Source organism: Macrosteles quadrilineatus, unplaced genomic scaffold (assembly GCF_028750875.1).
Source record: "Macrosteles quadrilineatus isolate MER2022 unplaced genomic scaffold, UCM_ALF_1.0 Scaffold_2__2_contigs__length_208266976, whole genome shotgun sequence".
Classification (NCBI taxonomy): Eukaryota; Metazoa; Arthropoda; class Insecta; order Hemiptera; family Cicadellidae; genus Macrosteles; species Macrosteles quadrilineatus.
The window spans coordinates 165,921,819-165,939,239 of record NW_026542595.1 but is presented as its reverse complement, the minus strand read 5'-3'; the positions used below and the strand labels follow the sequence as shown (position 1 = coordinate 165,939,239).

The following is a 17,421-nucleotide window of genomic DNA, read 5'->3' as shown; positions in this document are numbered from 1 at the left end:
CACTTGGAGTGACAGCGATCTTATCTGCGTATGATAAACACACAGTGTTGTCCACAAAGATGTAGGTTTTAATTGTAAGACTAACAATTACTTTGCTTCGTGGACAAAAACTCATTGTCTAGTTTTAGTGGAGACATTATTTTGTAACATTATTTTGATATAAGTGATTCTTTTTAGACAATTTTCATTCTAAATTAGATTTATATTTAAAAAAAAAAACTTTGGAAAATGGGAAAATCAATCTAAAATTGAATAAACCAAGGCTAAATCAAAATATACTTACCAGTTTAATACATCTGCATTTATCTATAAATAGCTACTTTCCTATAGGGAAATTCGCTAAAAGAGCACAAAAGTGAGTTTTCAAAGTTTCATGGTTAAAAAAATTAAGAGGACCTTTGTTTAACACATTTGATGTCATTCATTACTCATTACATTATTGTCTTTGTCTTGTTCTTCTTTTTTACCTTTATGCCTGGCATAGGCTGTCTGCTGCTGCTCTGTGTGTTTGGCGTGTTGTTGCGTGTGCTCGTGCTCGTGCTCTTGCCCTAGCCTAGCATAAAGCCTAGTTTACAAGATCAAGCAAACTTCTCCAACTTCTGTTGTTCTGTTCTTTGTTTTTTTTAACATAGACATTATTAAGAAAAATTAACCGATAGTTTGTTCTAAATCCGTTTAGTTCAGAAACTCTGAGTAGGCTATTAGCAACTTATTTATTGTTTTTTTTCCACTTCATTACTCAGGTGAGGTGTAGCCTATTGGCATTTTGAGCATTAACCATAATTTAGTTTATTGTTGTTAAATTAAGTTAGTATGTATTAAAATCTTGTTTTAAAATAATATATACCTAAGTTAATAAAAAAAAAAAACTAGCCTATGCTTGTGCAATGAGGTAAACAAGGTCAAAAGTAAAATAATAAAATTACTAACTCTTAAACCGGCGGCACTTTAGTAAGCCTATCCGTCCTACACTTATTCGAATAATAAATATCGATGTGTAGATTACCTATAAGTTACGATATATCGATTATTTCATTCGGTTAGTTAACTTAGGTTAACCTAACTAACCAAACATCATAAATATCAAATTAAATAATATATCGAATATCGATTGATATATTCATTCGAGTGAGTGTTGGTGGAAAGATATTAAAGTGCAGCCCTTAAACCCTCTAATTTCATTGTAAAAACTGGAGCAACTTAGGTCAACCTACCGTAACTAAATTATAGGCTAAGTACTGGTCTCTTTAACTTCCAACCAAGCCTATAGTTTTAACAGATAAGTTTCTCCCACTAACTTAACTCTCCTGCTGACTGGTGTATCACCCATGAGTTGTGCCATAAATTAACTTAACAGCTAAAATAAGTTTCCAGTTATGATTATTCTTAATCCACCCTAGGACTACTTCTGGCGCTTTATCGTTACCGGCAGACAACACCTACTTAAAATCTTGACCAATCAGTCACCCATTGATTTGCCCTCATGGTCAACCGTTCTAGTACCGTGCCTAGTTTTTTTATGGTTCAAACTGGACTTAAAAGCTTTCCCTGATTATTGGACTTTTAATAAATGATCCTGGCTAGTGAAATAGCTTAACTTAAGTCAGTAATAGAGCTACACAGACCATCTCACTCCTTTCTACACCACCTTTAGAATTTATTTTAACACATCTAGGTGGCGTCCCCATATCTCAATTTATAATAATAATGGTAGTATGCAAAGCATAAGATTCTCATTGAGTAAGTTATACCTACGATCAAAGCAGCTTTAGTCGCCTAACCAAGAGGTGTAAAGGGGCGTAATAACCTCTGGACCCCCAGGATGAAATTATATTTATTCATCCATAGACATTATATAAATGCATGAGAAACAGTCAAATTACCTATATAAATACACGCTAAGTAGTAGAAGCATAAGTCAAGTTCAATCAACTAAAAGTAAACAAGTAGGCTACAGGATTTTAGGACACCTAAACTTACACAACATGCAAATAAATAATGGCACAAACACAGATAAGCATAGACAGGCTGAAAAATACCGTACATTCAAGGCTGAAATGAGATAATCATGTGGTTATGTCATTAGGCCTAAATGTAAATAAAAAAAATCATAAATCTTACAGGGGGTTTCTGACAAGCCATTCATAAATTGTATTTATGATGCCAGACAAGGTGGAGGTGACTCAAAGATCTTACCTTAATTAAGAATTCATGCAAGAACAATTAAAGGTAAATCTAATAAAGGCTTTAAGATACTCCTTTAATTCAGTGTATTAATTGTCAGTTTGACACTAGTTTTGTCATAGATCTAGTTGGGGATCTCCAGTTTCTGTCATGGCTGATGATATGGTTCTAACGGCACGAGGTTCGTTGGTGGCAGCTGGAGGCTCACAAAATACAGATTTAGGAGATGATGATGAACAATTAATGCAACCACCATCCTCAGTAAGTAGGAATTTGACTATATAAAATATTCACATTGACTAACATAATGTTATCTTCATTGCATTGGATTTTAAAAATGTGATTATTGTCTTATAGCATTGACTATTGGATTAGCCTATGCACGAGATCCAAAGTAAGAACAGTAAAATATTAATCCCTTTTATTGTTTCATTTATTTATAGAGTTAACTTTTAAGTCAGTGATGCTGACCAACTTTTTTCATAACGGTTTGAATGTTGATTGTAATTTAACAGTCTGATCCTTTAGATGAATGTTTTTAAAAACACAGTCAGATTGTAAACAGTTCATGAAAATGATTTAGAAATATTCATCTTTTGTATAACTGATTTAGGTAGATAAATCACTCTGTATTTATCTACCAATAATTAAGCTGTAAGTGCAGATTATAATTTTTACTTAGGCTATGTCCTTAAACATATCAAGGGGTTGAACAAGAACAAATGTAGGCTAATAAATATTCAACATTGACTTTAGACGTTTTATTCAAACTCAAACTTGTGTTTTTTTAGATAAATGTGCCACAGAAAGCCAGCTCATCCACAGCACCACAATCTGCAATGCCTGTATCTCTGCCTCCGTCTGCCGTCGACACCGGGCCAACCCTTACTGTTCAGTAAGTTTTATGTTTCATATCAAGAGCTCTGAGCTGTATACTAAACTTAGGTATACTCTAGTTAGGTTAATTGTTATATAACTGTAACCCCAATTGTAATTACAACATTTAGGCCTACTAATCCACAAGATGAAGTAAACATTTGATAATAAGTGAAAATTGAATAGGCTACGTTAAGCTCCTATAGGTCGGAGGGATTATAATCATAAATGAGTTTATTAGACTCATGGTGTATGAGTTGGTGTGTGAGTTTCTTAATAGCTATCCTACTGTGAAAGGTACACTTAGGAGGGTGAAATATCTTATATCTTAATATTTTTCGCAGAGAGCTCAAAAATCATAAAATCTAAATATCATATTTTTAAATTGACTTATTTTAGCCTAACTTATTAGAACTGGAACAAGAAATATTTTTTTCATTATTTATAACTTTTATACATATAGAATGGCATCAATAATTTTTGTATCTAGAAATAGTAATCAAAATGACTATTAAAATAGGCTAGTTGTATAATTTACCATGGTACCTACTTAGTGGATGAATCATTATTATCCCAGAAATCGCAGATAGACAGTTTATGTAGGGCCTAAGTGTAAGCCGCATAATCCTCTACCATACACCAGTAAATGTGACACTGTATAAAATATAATTATTTTTTCACATTTGAACTGTTGTCCTTCTAAAAACTTCCAGAAATCTGGTCTGCACAGTGAATCTGGACTGCAAGTTGGATCTACAAAAGATTAACTTCCGCACACGCAACTCAGAGTATAACCCTCAGAGGTTCTGTGGCGTGGTGATGCGATTGAGAGACCCACGGGCCACGGCACTCATCTTTAGCTCCGGCAAGATCGTGGTGACAGGCACCAAACACGAGGATCTCGCTCACCTTGCTACCAGGAAGTTCGCTAGGATCATCCAGAAACTTGGGTTTAAGGTGAGACTTGCAAAGAGCCAGTTCAAAGTGCTTTAGAGTTTATAACTCTAATATACTCCTCCTGGATCATAGAGGACCTGCACTGTCCCTCTCTACCCCACTATGTTGGTCACCTCTCTCTTGATACTTTCCCTTGTCTTGTCTTCCATCAGTGTCCTCCAGGTATTTCTAGGTCTTTCAACTGTTCTTTTACCAGCAGGCTTCCATTCCAGGGCTTCTTTGGCAACGTTCCTTTGTTGGGGTGTGTCCTATACAGGGGCTGGCTCACGCCGACGAGCAAAAAGATTCCACTGCCTTGTGGCTGTGATGAACCCGCACGGACTCCACGGGTCGGACCAGTGTGCAGCCCATATACACACTGCTCATTGACACGCTTCCCTAAATTTACACAATTCAAAAGTTTGTATGAAACTTATATCGTAATCTGCATTAAAAACCGAGTCTGATGGTCAACAAATATTTCAGTTAGGCCTAACTTCAAAAAGTCACTAAGCGAGGAAATTTTTATTCACAATCTTTCTCAAAAACAATCTTTCAGAAAAAAAAGGATTTTTCATACTTCATACTAATATTATAAATGTGAAAGTTTGTGTGTTTGTTTGTTTATTTGTTTGTTTGTTTGAAGTTTAATCACGCATTAACTACTGGTCGGATTGTGTTGAAATTTGGTATGATGATATTGATAGCTTACATTCCCGATTCACATATAGACGTATATTTATAGCAAACATATTTATGAGCCATTTAGAAACAAAAGCAAAAGAAGAAATGACGTATTTTCCAAGAACATGGTTAAGGTACGTAGACGACATATTTGCAGTTTTTGATCGGAAAGAAAACCTTAATGACTTTGTCAACAAATTAAACTCCATATATCCATCAATAAAGTTCACATATGAGGTTGAAAATGATAAGAAGATCTCATTTCTGGATGTACTAATCCTACGGAAAAATGAAAAGCTCGAGTTTGATATTTACAGTTTGCTTATTTGCTTGAGTTTGATATTATTTTCTCATCACCCTCCAGAACAAAAAAGATCAGCGTTTAATTCAATGATATATCGCCTCTTAAATACTCCACTGTCCCAAGAAAATTATAATAAAGAACTTAACTACATAAAAGACGTGGCTAAGTATAATGGATACGAAACCAAAATTGTAGACAATATGTTGACAAAAGCTTTAAAAAGAAATGAGAAAAAGAAAAGAACTAAACTGGAACCAAACAAAGTAAAGAAGAAATGGGTAAGCGCTACCTATACTAAGCAATATAAAGACGTCAAGAAAACGTTTCAGAAAAATGCTGAATTAATGGTTTCATTTAAAGCGAAAAACAAAATTAAAAACATTCTTGGAAATCCAAAAAGTAAATTAGAAAATACATCAAAATCTGGCATTTATCAAATTCAGTGTGACAGTTGTGAGATGAAGTATGTTGGACAAACAAAAAGAAATATTAAAACTAGATTCAAAGAACACACTTCTCACATAACACACAACAGACCTGAAAAATCAGCAATAGCAAAACATTGCTTAGAAACGGACCACACAATATCAATCAATAATACTAAATTACTAAAAAATATAACAAAATCCAATGAACTAAATGCATGGGAATCATTATTTATAAATAAAATGGACAATTTGGTAAATAATGATAACGGTCCAATTCAAAATGTTACATTACTAAATTCTAAATTTACAAAGTTATAAGTTAATTCTACTTGATATTTCATTTTTATACATATATGATCTAGAGTTTCCCATGTTAACCTTATTTATGAGTATTCATATTTAAAAGGAATTAAATAATTTTGCCAGCTGTTTCAACTACACAATTTGTTTCTATGATATTCAATAGCATTAAAAGGTTATACGGTTTACCAACAGGGTGCAGCACCATTAGTTCTTTATACATTTATGAAAACTAACAGCTAATTTGAACCAAGCAGCAACAAAAATCTGAGTGTGAGAAAGAGAACTTTACTTCTTTCTATTGTTTAGGTGAAGTGGTAGAACATTATGGCTATGGTAGATGTTCTATATACTATAGTATACCGTAGATTATAGTAAACCAAATTTTCTCAAAACGTGTCCTCTCTCATTGCAAATGCAAAGCACGAGCATTTAACTACAATAAGCATTGTATACCAACCCCGTACGAAGGACGGGTACTCAGCTAGTCTCTTATATTAATATGTGAGGGCTGTTTTTTGTGAACAAAACTCCTCCGTTATTTTTAGACCGATTTTAACGTTTGAGGTGTCAAATAATTCGTCTCAATTCGTAGTTTTGCATAAAGGTTTTAGACTCTTACCCTTAAGGGCACGAGACGCTCTCAAATGTCGCATTTTCCCCATAAGAATTACATTGAAAAGAAATTTAAAAACAAAAACAGCTGTGTATAAAAATAAACTCACCAGCTTTTTTGGAGCACTGTAAATATTGATGTTTGTAATATTTAAGAGGTTATAGACAAATCTAAACAGTCAAATCAGTTTTGTTGGAAGAACAGACAATTTCTTGAGTTCAAAGGATAAATATTGAAAACAGGAGGAGGAGACAATTAATAGGAAATCTTATATGTATGAAAAGAGTAGGGGAGAGGCCTGGTGTCACAGTAAGGAATTCAGGTACACAATCACTTGGGGAGATGAATCATTTTTGCCAGTTATGCTAAGCAACTTTTTGGAAGTAAAAAAAAAACCATGAAGAATATACACATCATGTTGTCATAGTGGTAAAGTAAACCTACCTAAAGTCAGATCAAATAAATACATGCAAGAAATGTTTACTGGTACAACAGCTTTAAGTCGGGAAACATTTGTAGAAAACACTAAAAACTAAGGCTGGGTCCAAAAAATGCTAAAATAATTTTATAAGATGCGTTTATTATTTCAAAGCGCTATTAAATAGTGTGAGTATTTCAATTAGTTACATAAGTATTTAGTCGGATCTTTTAAACTCATCGAAAATTATGACCGTTATTACTGTAGTTTTAATTCAAATAACTTCTGTATAATACCGGTACTTGACAATTGCTCGATTTCGAGCAACAGGTACACTAGTTAATACTTATTTTCCAGAACCCCAACCTCAAAATCTAAGACAACCTAATAGTGTACTTCACTTTAATATTAAGAAACCATTTAACATATGATGCGTGTTTAATGTTACAGGTGAGATTCCTTAACTTCAAAATTCACAATATGGTCACCATGTGTGATCTCCGATTCCCAATAAGGCTTGAAAATTTGAATCAGATGCATGGCCAGTTCAGCAGGTGAGTGAAGTTGGATTAACCTTTTATTTATTACCTAAAACAATTTATAAAGATATATTGAATAAATTATTACTAATCAAACAAAATAATGCATATTTCAACTGTTGTTGTTCGTTGATACATGCAAATAGAAATTGTTTTCTATAGGTACTAAAGCTGGCCAAGGCCCCACTAGAAAAACAGGCCATGCTGCAGGATCCATGACGTCACACTAGTAGATAGATTCCATTGATAAATTCATTGCCATTACCATTCCCATATGTTTTAGGTAAATAAACAAGCTGAATCTTTGTAAGATTTTAATGGTAAGAGTTTAGTACAACTATCCACCACTGTGTCGTAGTGTTGCGCTGCCCGCGCTGCAGCATGGCCTGTTTTTCTAGTGGGGCCTTGAGCTGGCAAGCATTTAATATGATTATTTATCGTTAACAACTTTGACAAACATTTATTTTAGTCCTTTATCATCCAAAGTTTACAATCTTGGTACTTACAAACATTTAAGATGAACGGTGTAAACATTACATTTTTCGTTTCAGTTACGAACCGGAACTGTTTCCTGCTTTGATCTACAGAATGGTTAAACCTCGAGTTGTTTTACTCATCTTTGTCAATGGAAAACTTGTCATAACAGGTTAGTTTATTTTAAAATACTGTTCTAAATAGAACTAACATGTAGGTCTAATAATTTTACAGAACTCCCCCAGGTGACAAAAAATTGTTTGATTTTTTTGTTTTCTGTATGTATGTGTATTGTGGCCTACCATACTTTCTTTTCTAAGGTAAGCTAGCTACCCTCTCATCATTCTAAAAATAACAATACTATCATGGAGCCTTTCCTTACATAACTACTACTATTCAAACTATTTTACACTTAGCTTTTTAATTGCTTGAGGTAAGAAGTTATATCCTAAGAGTAATTTAAACTGTATCAGCAATATAATTTTATTGTAATAATTAAAATTGTAATCTGATTAAATTGGTTAAATGTTGTGAATCATTAAAAAAACCTATTGCAATTTTTATCTGTATAATGTACAAAAATTCTAAAATCATCTTGGAAGTGAAGTAAACTGAAGAACTGACTCAAGAATTCAATAATGTTTGAATGTCAATTGAATGCACCCTATGTAGTTAAGTTACTAGTTACCTCAACAAAAAAATAAATAAATTAAATGAATACCATGATTAGGTGCGAAAAACCGAGAAGAAAGTCAAGAAGCTCTGGACAACATGCACCCTATTTTGAGAAGTTTCAAGAAACAATAAAGGGTATTTTTACCACAACATTGCTTAGTTTTATAAGCAACTTAAACTGTGATTTTTACTGAGGTTCTGAATCTTTTAAAACTGAAGATGGAAAATGTATATTTACTATTTATATTTTGATACTTTCGCATGAATTTGTGAAACTTTTGTTGTACAATTCTTTGTGATACGAAATCTACAAAGTGGTAATTTAAAATAACGTTTGCTAGAAATAAATGTTTTTGTAAGATTCTATAAAATTCCAGTACAAAGAAAACATCCAGGTGTCTAAATTTTATCAAAATACAATTTTAATGATCACTCTGAGTGAAAAGTGTAGATGCATGCCTCCCATGTTTTTGGTCGTTTCATCTGTTTTCCTCCCCCCTCCAATGATTTTTAGATTTTCGTTCCCTTTTCCCTTTCCTCCTGTTTAGCATTCCTCCCTCACTTTTTACTTTCCCATTCTATTGCTTTTTTACTTTCTCCTACCCTTCTTTTTCCTTTTTTTCTCACCTTCTGTTTTTCCTTCCCCCAGGTTTCTTTCGTGGCATTCCTAGTTTCTCACATTTTCCTCTCCTTTTTTTTGCTTTACGTTTCAGTGGAAATCCCAAATGCAGGCCTAAATAATAGTAAACTTTTTAGTCATTAAAGTTAATTAATTGTTTTTCCTTTACTTGTGACTTTTCTCCTTGTTCAAATAATGTACACATTACATTTTAGTTAGCGTTGTTAAGTTAGATTCATTCAAACTCATGTTCCTGTTCCTACATTATCTTTTAGATACATTATTTACACTTCTGGGTTGTAATGTTTAGTTTCAATGTACTGTAAAGTAACCATGCTCTAGAACTTTAAATTATTTAAATAACTTTTAAAATATTTATTTTATTTTAATTTAAATAACTTTGTTAATGAAGTCTCCAGAACATTGACCATGTTAGTGATAGAGTTATGTGTATAATATCACCTTATTTATATTTATTTTCATGCATTTGTATGAATTCTGGGTAAAAATACCTCAATAAGATGTCTACCTCAATAATAAGTTTAATTCATTTCCAAAGCGAGTCCTGCTATTTGATACTAGGTTCTACTGTATTGGATATCTGTCAAGATATCTAACTCTGAAACTTTAAAAAATACAATTTACTTGATTAAAATTAGGAGTCAAAACTGGTTGTTTTTAAGAAATATTCTAAACTGTTAATAGTGATAATACCTGGGTAATTTATGGAACTTTGTTATTGTTGTGTTATTTGCTGTCCTTGAAAATTTTTGTAACAGATTTTATTTACATTAATATAAGTTTTATGTTTGATCTAACAAAGATTTTATTGTGAAATCTGATTTATCCCTTTGAGTGCCGCCGCGTCTCGCTCCGAGACGCACCATTGTCGTAGCTTGAGTGCCAAGCGTCTCGTAGCGAGACGGTCGAGATTACACGAGAATTGCCAGAGTTTCGGTGCGAGACACTCAGATAATCGACTATCACAATAAAGCTGGCTGCAAATCACACTAAATGTGACAGAAGGAGGTTGGCAACAACTATTTTGCTCTTTTACTGAACAATGGAACTGAGAAATGTGGTCAACCAATCAAAAACCATTACGCAATAGTAGACGGCTTTACACAGCTGGTTCGTCTGTTGTTGTTTTGACTGTTTACGTTTTAGTAAATGTTTGTTTACGAGTTGTAGTTATAGAATTTCAGGTTATGGTCATGATTTGTTGAAAAATATATTTTATACCTATAAAAATATATAATACCTCAAGTTATTTGTGTGTTTTGGTGATAAATTTGTGGCTAATCACATAAAGTGTACCGGTAACTGGACTTTTTAACTAAGGCCTATAGGTGCATGATTTTGTTTTGACCATTTGCATATTTTGTGAATGGCTTCTAATAGTATTCTAATAGTAATTTGAATTATAAACATAATAATAACAACATAAAAATAAAATACAGTCAAATGTAAAATGATATAGTTTTGTCCTTAACAACATAAGTCTTAGAGCACGATTTAGGTTGTTTGCTGGGTAGGGCCTAGAATTTTTCGAGACTTCTTTGTAGTAAATGATACATATTTTTTTGGACATATGTAATAAATACATTTGTTATACTATACATGATTTCTCTTTAGTTTTTAATGCTCTTTAAAATGATTGTAAAATTGAAGGTCAATAAATAATTTTAAATTATGTTATTTTAACTCAAACGTTGAAAATGAGGATAAACTGCACCATATTTCTGTCCTGCCCATGAAAATATTTTATTTTTACTCATGAAACCCCAACTAAAATTAGTAATTTACAATGCACGATCTAATAATCTACAAAACAAAACAAATTTAGGCCAAAAATGTTAATAAATAAGTATTTTATGACGATTTTCCTAAACACCTGCATTTATGTGTAGAAATGGCCGGCATTCCTAGAAGCAACACCACATGTAGACCTGGCAAACCTCAAATAAAATTGTTTCATCCGCTCGAGGCACTCAAATGGTTAAAAATTAGCCTTTGGATAAAAATAACTAAACTAACTGAAGCCCAAACTTGCAGTAATCCAAAAAGTTATTTCAAGACTGATCAGTGATCAACTTGTATATTAGGTTGCAAATAAAAAATTCTACACTATTTTTGTCTTTATTTTCCACTGTTCTGTTATTAGGCTATTATAGTACTGGAACAGCCTTTTGAATTTGACTGAGCATACGCGACGTCCAGTTTCAAAACATTTTGGTGCTTATCTCCATGGCAGAACAGATATTATAAATATTCAGTGGTTTGATTTGTCATTCATTTTTACAATAGGAGAACACTAAAAACACTGGTTATTAAACAGTTTTATTTGAAATGGTGGTTAAATTATGAACCCTTGACTTGAGATCAGTAGTGTAGCCAACATCAAAAGGAGATTTCCGAGCTGTCCTTAAGAAAAACTTTCCCTCAATTCTGAAACAAGGAAAAGTTTAATTTTTTACTGTTCTAATAACCCAGATATAGTTGATCCAATGGATGAACTAAATTATGTAGAGAAATTTGCAATGATCTTAGATCTTACCCATACTGGATATGTTCTCCCATCCGATGCCAAGTGGGGAAACATTTGTTTTTCACAAAATGTTTCCAGTTCTGACATTGTAATGCCATAAACTCTGAACTGTTAAATATTGACTCTTGAAAAAGGTGGTACGATCTTCTATGGCTGCATCTTCCTGTCAACATATGGTTAAGAACAGTAAAGATTAAATATAATAAATAGGTTACATAAAGGTTAATAAAGGTTGTTGTAAAACAACCTTCTTTTCAAAATGAGCTGTTTGTCGGATTTATAAGGTATGTAACCTATTTATTATATTGAATACAACAGCTCAGGAGCTAGAATGGAAATTAATTTTAAGTAAAGATTAATTAAAAAGATATAGTTGTTAATTTCTCAACCGCAAATATTACCCCCGTAAAAGTTTAATGGATAAGAAAATTAAATAAAACTACAGCAGAGTTTTATGCTGTTCCCAACCCTGATACTTCAAAAATCCGCCTATTCCAAATTTAAGTTCAGAAATACTTTTCAACAGGTTTGTACGAATGTAACATGAAATTGAGTACATCTTCCACAGTCACAATGGAAATGAGAACATCGTCTGTGATCACGACAATATCATGAACATCTTCTGCAGTCCCAGAGATATCATCATCTTCCACGATTACGGCAACATTTTTTATTGTGCATCTTCGGAGAAGCTTGCTTTGATGGTAACAAAAGCTCAGTGCGGTTCCAGCAAAATTGTAAAAATCTTCTGATGTTACAGCAAAATTAAAATGTCTTTCACAGTCATAACGAAATCAAGAACATCTGTGGTCCCAGAGATATCACCCGTGATTGGGACAAAACCGTGAAAATTATCCAATGATCAATAATTTCTGTATTACAGAAATCCCCTTATTCCTAATTCCTGCTAATTAGTCAGTTTGAAATAGCAGGACACTACTGTGTCACCTCACATATTTTTAGTGTGAATTCAGATCAAGGTCAGATGAGTGTTCAGTGGTCAAAGTATCATTTTGAAAAGGGATTAGAGTTCAGTAGTTATTTGAGAAAAACCTTTTGTTGCCCATCCACCCTCAACTATAATTTTAATAAGTAACTTATTTGGACTTAATCCCTTTCCATAAAAGTGGTTAATATTTTGTTCCCTCTTGATTAATGCAAACTCCAGAAGTAGGTTTATACTTACCCACAACGTCCACCCCACACCCAGGTTGTATGGGGGTTCCCTTGTTGGGGTAGAAATCAGCGTGTCCCAGGGGTGAGTAGAACCCCAACATGAACCCACTTGTGTGTATAACATCAACAAACTCTGCGTCTTCCTTGTCTAGCCGACCATGAGTCCTGATCTTGCTGATCATTGGTCCCGCAGGGTCTAATCCTGGAAATGATCAAAAGTAAAGTCTTTAAATGATCAAAGTCTGAAGTCACGAAAAATCATTATAGTCCTTCATGATCGTGATGGAAGTATGCATTTTTAATCGTTGAACACACACAAGTTCTGTGATCGCAAGAGTGCTCAGTATGACTTGGCCTATTTTCTGTAAAATACCCAAATTTCGGTAAAAATCCAACCATCCGAAGAGATCCATTTAATTAGGGTGGGCGAAAAAAGTTTATCAATATGCTCGCTTGGAGCGCAGAGCGCTAGTATTAGTTGTTCCATCTTACTGCCTACCGTCTTATACAGGTGTACAGTAGTTGAAAACAGTTTTTATTTGTACTTGCTTGTTTGTATTGTCTTACGTCTTACAATACTGTACTTCCACAAACATTCTTTAAAATTTGACTCCTCCCATTACATACTGTTTCCTTAGTTTGGTTCGATTTTGTATTTGCACAGACACAAACACATTAGTACAAATGTTAAAAATATTCTTAGATAGATGATGTAAAAAATTACAGTAGCGGAAAAATATTCTTAGATAGATGATGTAAAAAATTACAGTAGCGGAGACTATTTATAACAGAGCCCTGATTATCCGTGGAATTGTACGTTGTAGATAACAAAAATAGTCTTTGATAACCTCCCTGAAAAAGTTAGACGTTATTATGTAAACATACAAAAAATTACTTGCAGATAATTGGGGCTCAACTTTTTATTGTTTTTGGTTATGGGCCAGAAGAAAATCATATTTAGTCATCAAAATTTAAATTTGGTTCACAATCAAATCTGTCACTGACTGACCTGTAATTCGGTATATTTTTCCTCTCTGGACAACTTCCCCGGCGATGCCTGCTACATGAGCTCCAAGACTGTGGCCGATGATGTGGATGGCACGTCGTGCGACGTACTGTCGCAAGAAGTCGTACAGAATTGCGACTCTAACTGCGACCATGTCCATGTGTCTGCACGACCTGTGATATGCAAGTATCGACAACTTGTGCCAATCAACTACGATCACGTTCACACCCATCTGGCTGATGTAAGCTGTTGAATCAAAATTACACACCTTAAATTTGCAGTTTTAAAATTCTAACATTAAATACATCGATAAATTTAGTTAAGTTAAACTTAAAAATAACAAGCTATTTTATTATTTATCATCTATTTATACTTGGTTCGGTTCCTGAAGTTATATCTTAGGGTGCTGTTTATTTTGACTACCGGGCATCATGGAAAAATGTACATTGCCCCCAAACTATAACTTCAAGAATCCAAGCAAATATAATGTTTCACTCTGCTTGCTCAAATTTAATGTCGTTTTAACAATCAAACATACCTGCTTAATATTTTAAAAGATTACAAAACTTGAATTACAAGACACAGTTTGTATGCATTTCTACCAACAATTCATAATTTAAAATGTTGGAAAAATGTTTTTGGTGAACAAGTTATGTACAAGTGAATCGCATTGACTTGATTCTTTACCATCCTTGACAATACGGCCAAATGTTGAATTCCCAGTATTTTTCCATCCGTGAATAAGTATTTTGACATCTTTGTTGAAGTCAAAATGAGAAATAAAAAGACTTGATGGCTTTTCTGGATATATCCTGTGGCCTTGATGAGTATTGTGCCTGTAACAAATCTACACATATGTTATTGAATGTTGTTACTGTGGATTTAACTAAAAAAGACTAATTGTCAAAAAAATATAATGGAAAAAAGAATTGTTGATTTTTCATGTTGCAGCAGTCGTTGATGCAAATTTGTGGATATAATTGTAAAATTCCTTTTTTTATAGAACCTAACGAGAAATTTCTCTAGTCTGCATTATTTGCCAGGGGGGCAATTTTATAAATTGATAAAACCACCAGTGCAATTTTAAAAGACTAAGAGTAATATAAAAATGTTTCATATTTGTAGTAATTTTAGTCTTACAAGTATAGTTTTAGCATTATAATTTACCATCTATCTTATCTTATTTGTATCTTTGTATCTCATCTGTTTTTGGTTACTTAACCATCCTTCTAATAGAATATTAAACTCACTCAGTGAAAAGATAAAAACACACATCTCTCTCCGGCTTGAAATTACGGAGTGCTCGTGGTAAACGTTTAAATTTCCCTTTGAACCCATTTCCTGAAAAGCAGGTCAGTAATTTAGTATAATAACATTAGGATGATCCACGTAGTGGTAATCAAATTGAAATGGTTATTAATTTACCTGATCTTGTGAAGTGACCATTGTTTAGTAGTAGGTAACATAACTGCATTCTTCAGGTGTCACAAGACATCAGAAGACTAATCAAAGCCGATATTGTAATCAAATAAAAACACTCCTTATTCATTTTAGTTCATGAGCACAATGAACTTGAATAAGTATCACATTCAGAAAGTTACGTAAGTCTTTGGCTTACATTTCACTTAAACAAGTTACACATAACAAGCCAACAAGTAGAAACGAAACAATAAAGAAATGAGACAAACAAAATTTAGAATTGATATTAAGTCGTAAAGCTAAACAAGTATAATACCAAGTTCTGCTTTCTAAGTTTCTCTAGTCTTCTTTCATTATACTTAGTTATAAAAATTCAAAGAAATTTTATATGAATAAGTTTAAATACACACCGTGTCAGGAATCTTCTTTTAAGTTAACTTTGAATAAACAAATAAAATTGCAAATTTCCAGAATTTATTTTCAAATTTTCATAAATTTTGATCATTAAATACATTGTCCTCATTACATTATAATTAAGAAGAGCCAATTGCATGCAATGACAATTTCAGTATACGTACCATTGCCTTCATTAATCAAGAATAGTAATCTAACGACTTACCTGTCTTATGATAAACTTTAACCTTAACGTATGTCATGTCAAACAAATAGAATGCAAATAACAGAGCAGCCATTTTGACAAACATCTTGAGTCATTAACATGCTTATCTGTGATCTGATTTAACAGACAACAGACACAGTCCCATTGTAGTTTGTAGTCTAAGTGTTTGTTCGTAGTTACACCAGCTTTGAAGTGATTAGTTGAGTAATCAGTGACACAAATACAATTAGATTTCAAAAAGATAAAAGACTCAAAACTGAGTAATTGAGGATTGAGGTCTTTTTTATTTTTTAAACTTTTAAAAAGTATAAACAATTTATATCAAATAAGTTATTTTTTCATTGCTAAACCATTGACAATCTTTAAAAAGTTGGGTATTAGTAGAACTTAGTATTTTATGTTTTTGGCTGCAATAAGTTACCTGAAAAATTTTTGAAAAATACTTTTTCTTCTTAAAATGTAAAAAAAATAAAAAAAATATTGAATCTATCAAAATATGGTATAAGCCCTTTACAAGGGGATAACACCAACCAAGGGCATTATGAAAGTAAAATGTCCCTCACTTAATTTCATAGTGGCCCTTTTTGTAAAGTCTGGCTACAGGGTTAATCTGTTGATGGGGGCGTCCAGTACGTGAAAGCAAATATTTTCTCCGTCGTAAAAATAGAACCAAGAACGATTCAATGGAGTATACACAGCAAACACAATATTTCATTGTTACCATTTAGTATTTTCTTGTGTAGTATTTATTTTCCCTTTAAAACTATATATAACCATATATAACTTGAGGGATAAGAGGAACATTAGATAAGATAGACATCCACAGCTAAATTTTCTTTATTTCCTGTTTCATATGGATTATTCTTCATATTGGGGAAGAACTAATTTTAAATATAATTATCAATTTAGTTGGAGTTATTAATTTTGTTTTCAGTTTAGATCTAAGCTACTAAATTTTACCAATCAAGCACCAGTTAATATGCATTTCCTACACTGGGGTCTATTCATGACCGATCTTCATAACTTTATCAAACACTTATTTAGTCTCATAATTGGAACAACAATAATCCAATTGAACATAATCATAACCAACAATAATCATAATTGAAACAATATTTCAAAAATTCTAAACTATTAACTGTACCAGCTCTTTATATTTTTGAAGTTCTGAAATTCTTTAAAAAACATCAACAGTATTTTTCAAATAACAGTCTGAGGACTCAGGGTACAAGAAACACAGACACTGCGGTACCCTAAACATAGATTGTCTCTTTTGGAGAAGGGTCCATATTACATGGCAATTCAACTGTTTAATCACCTTCCACCAGAGATAAAAAAAGAAAAAAAAAACTAACACATTTTTTAAAAAACTGGAAATTCATCTAGATACAACATGTCCTTATAAAGTGGACGATTTTTTTTTTAAATGAGCACATCTGTCTGAGTCAGGGGTGTTGTACTGTTATTTTGTTAGACTATATCTTATCCATTATATTTGATTTTTTAATAATTAATTGTAATAAATGTTTAGTGTTGTCATTGGCGATGTGGCAACATCGCATTAGCCTTGTCTTGTGATTGGCTGCCACCAACTGCAAAC

General features: G+C 32.7%; 2 protein-coding genes across 4 annotated transcripts; one reads left to right on the top strand and one right to left on the bottom strand.

The window, feature by feature from the left end:
* Nucleotides 1–11,183, top strand: LOC128986549 (uncharacterized). Of its 3 annotated transcripts, none has more exons than XM_054406976.1 (7): nt 1–61; nt 2,307–2,445; nt 2,976–3,079; nt 3,774–4,017; nt 7,197–7,300; nt 7,837–7,931; nt 8,490–11,183. In XM_054406976.1, exons 2-7 carry the CDS (start codon nt 2,335–2,337, stop codon nt 8,564–8,566), a joined length of 735 nt encoding a protein of 244 aa, XP_054262951.1. In that variant the 5' UTR covers nt 1–61; nt 2,307–2,334; the 3' UTR covers nt 8,567–11,183. The 3 variants fall into 3 exon arrangements, with proteins under 3 accessions (XP_054262951.1, XP_054262948.1, XP_054262949.1); XM_054406973.1 differs by lacking the exon at nt 1–61 and adding an exon at nt 518–743; XM_054406974.1 differs by lacking the exon at nt 1–61 and adding an exon at nt 518–743 and having other exon boundaries at nt 2,296–2,445.
* On the bottom strand, nt 9,880–15,894 carry LOC128985114 (lipase member I-like). Its single transcript, XM_054404496.1, has 7 exons — nt 15,822–15,894; nt 15,034–15,124; nt 14,471–14,619; nt 13,787–14,029; nt 12,788–12,979; nt 11,611–11,764; nt 9,880–10,051 (listed from the first exon to the last, which is right to left on the bottom strand). Exons 1-7 carry the CDS (start codon nt 15,892–15,894, stop codon nt 9,880–9,882), a joined length of 1,074 nt encoding a protein of 357 aa, XP_054260471.1.
* Between the last annotated feature and the right edge of the window lie 1,527 nt (nt 15,895–17,421).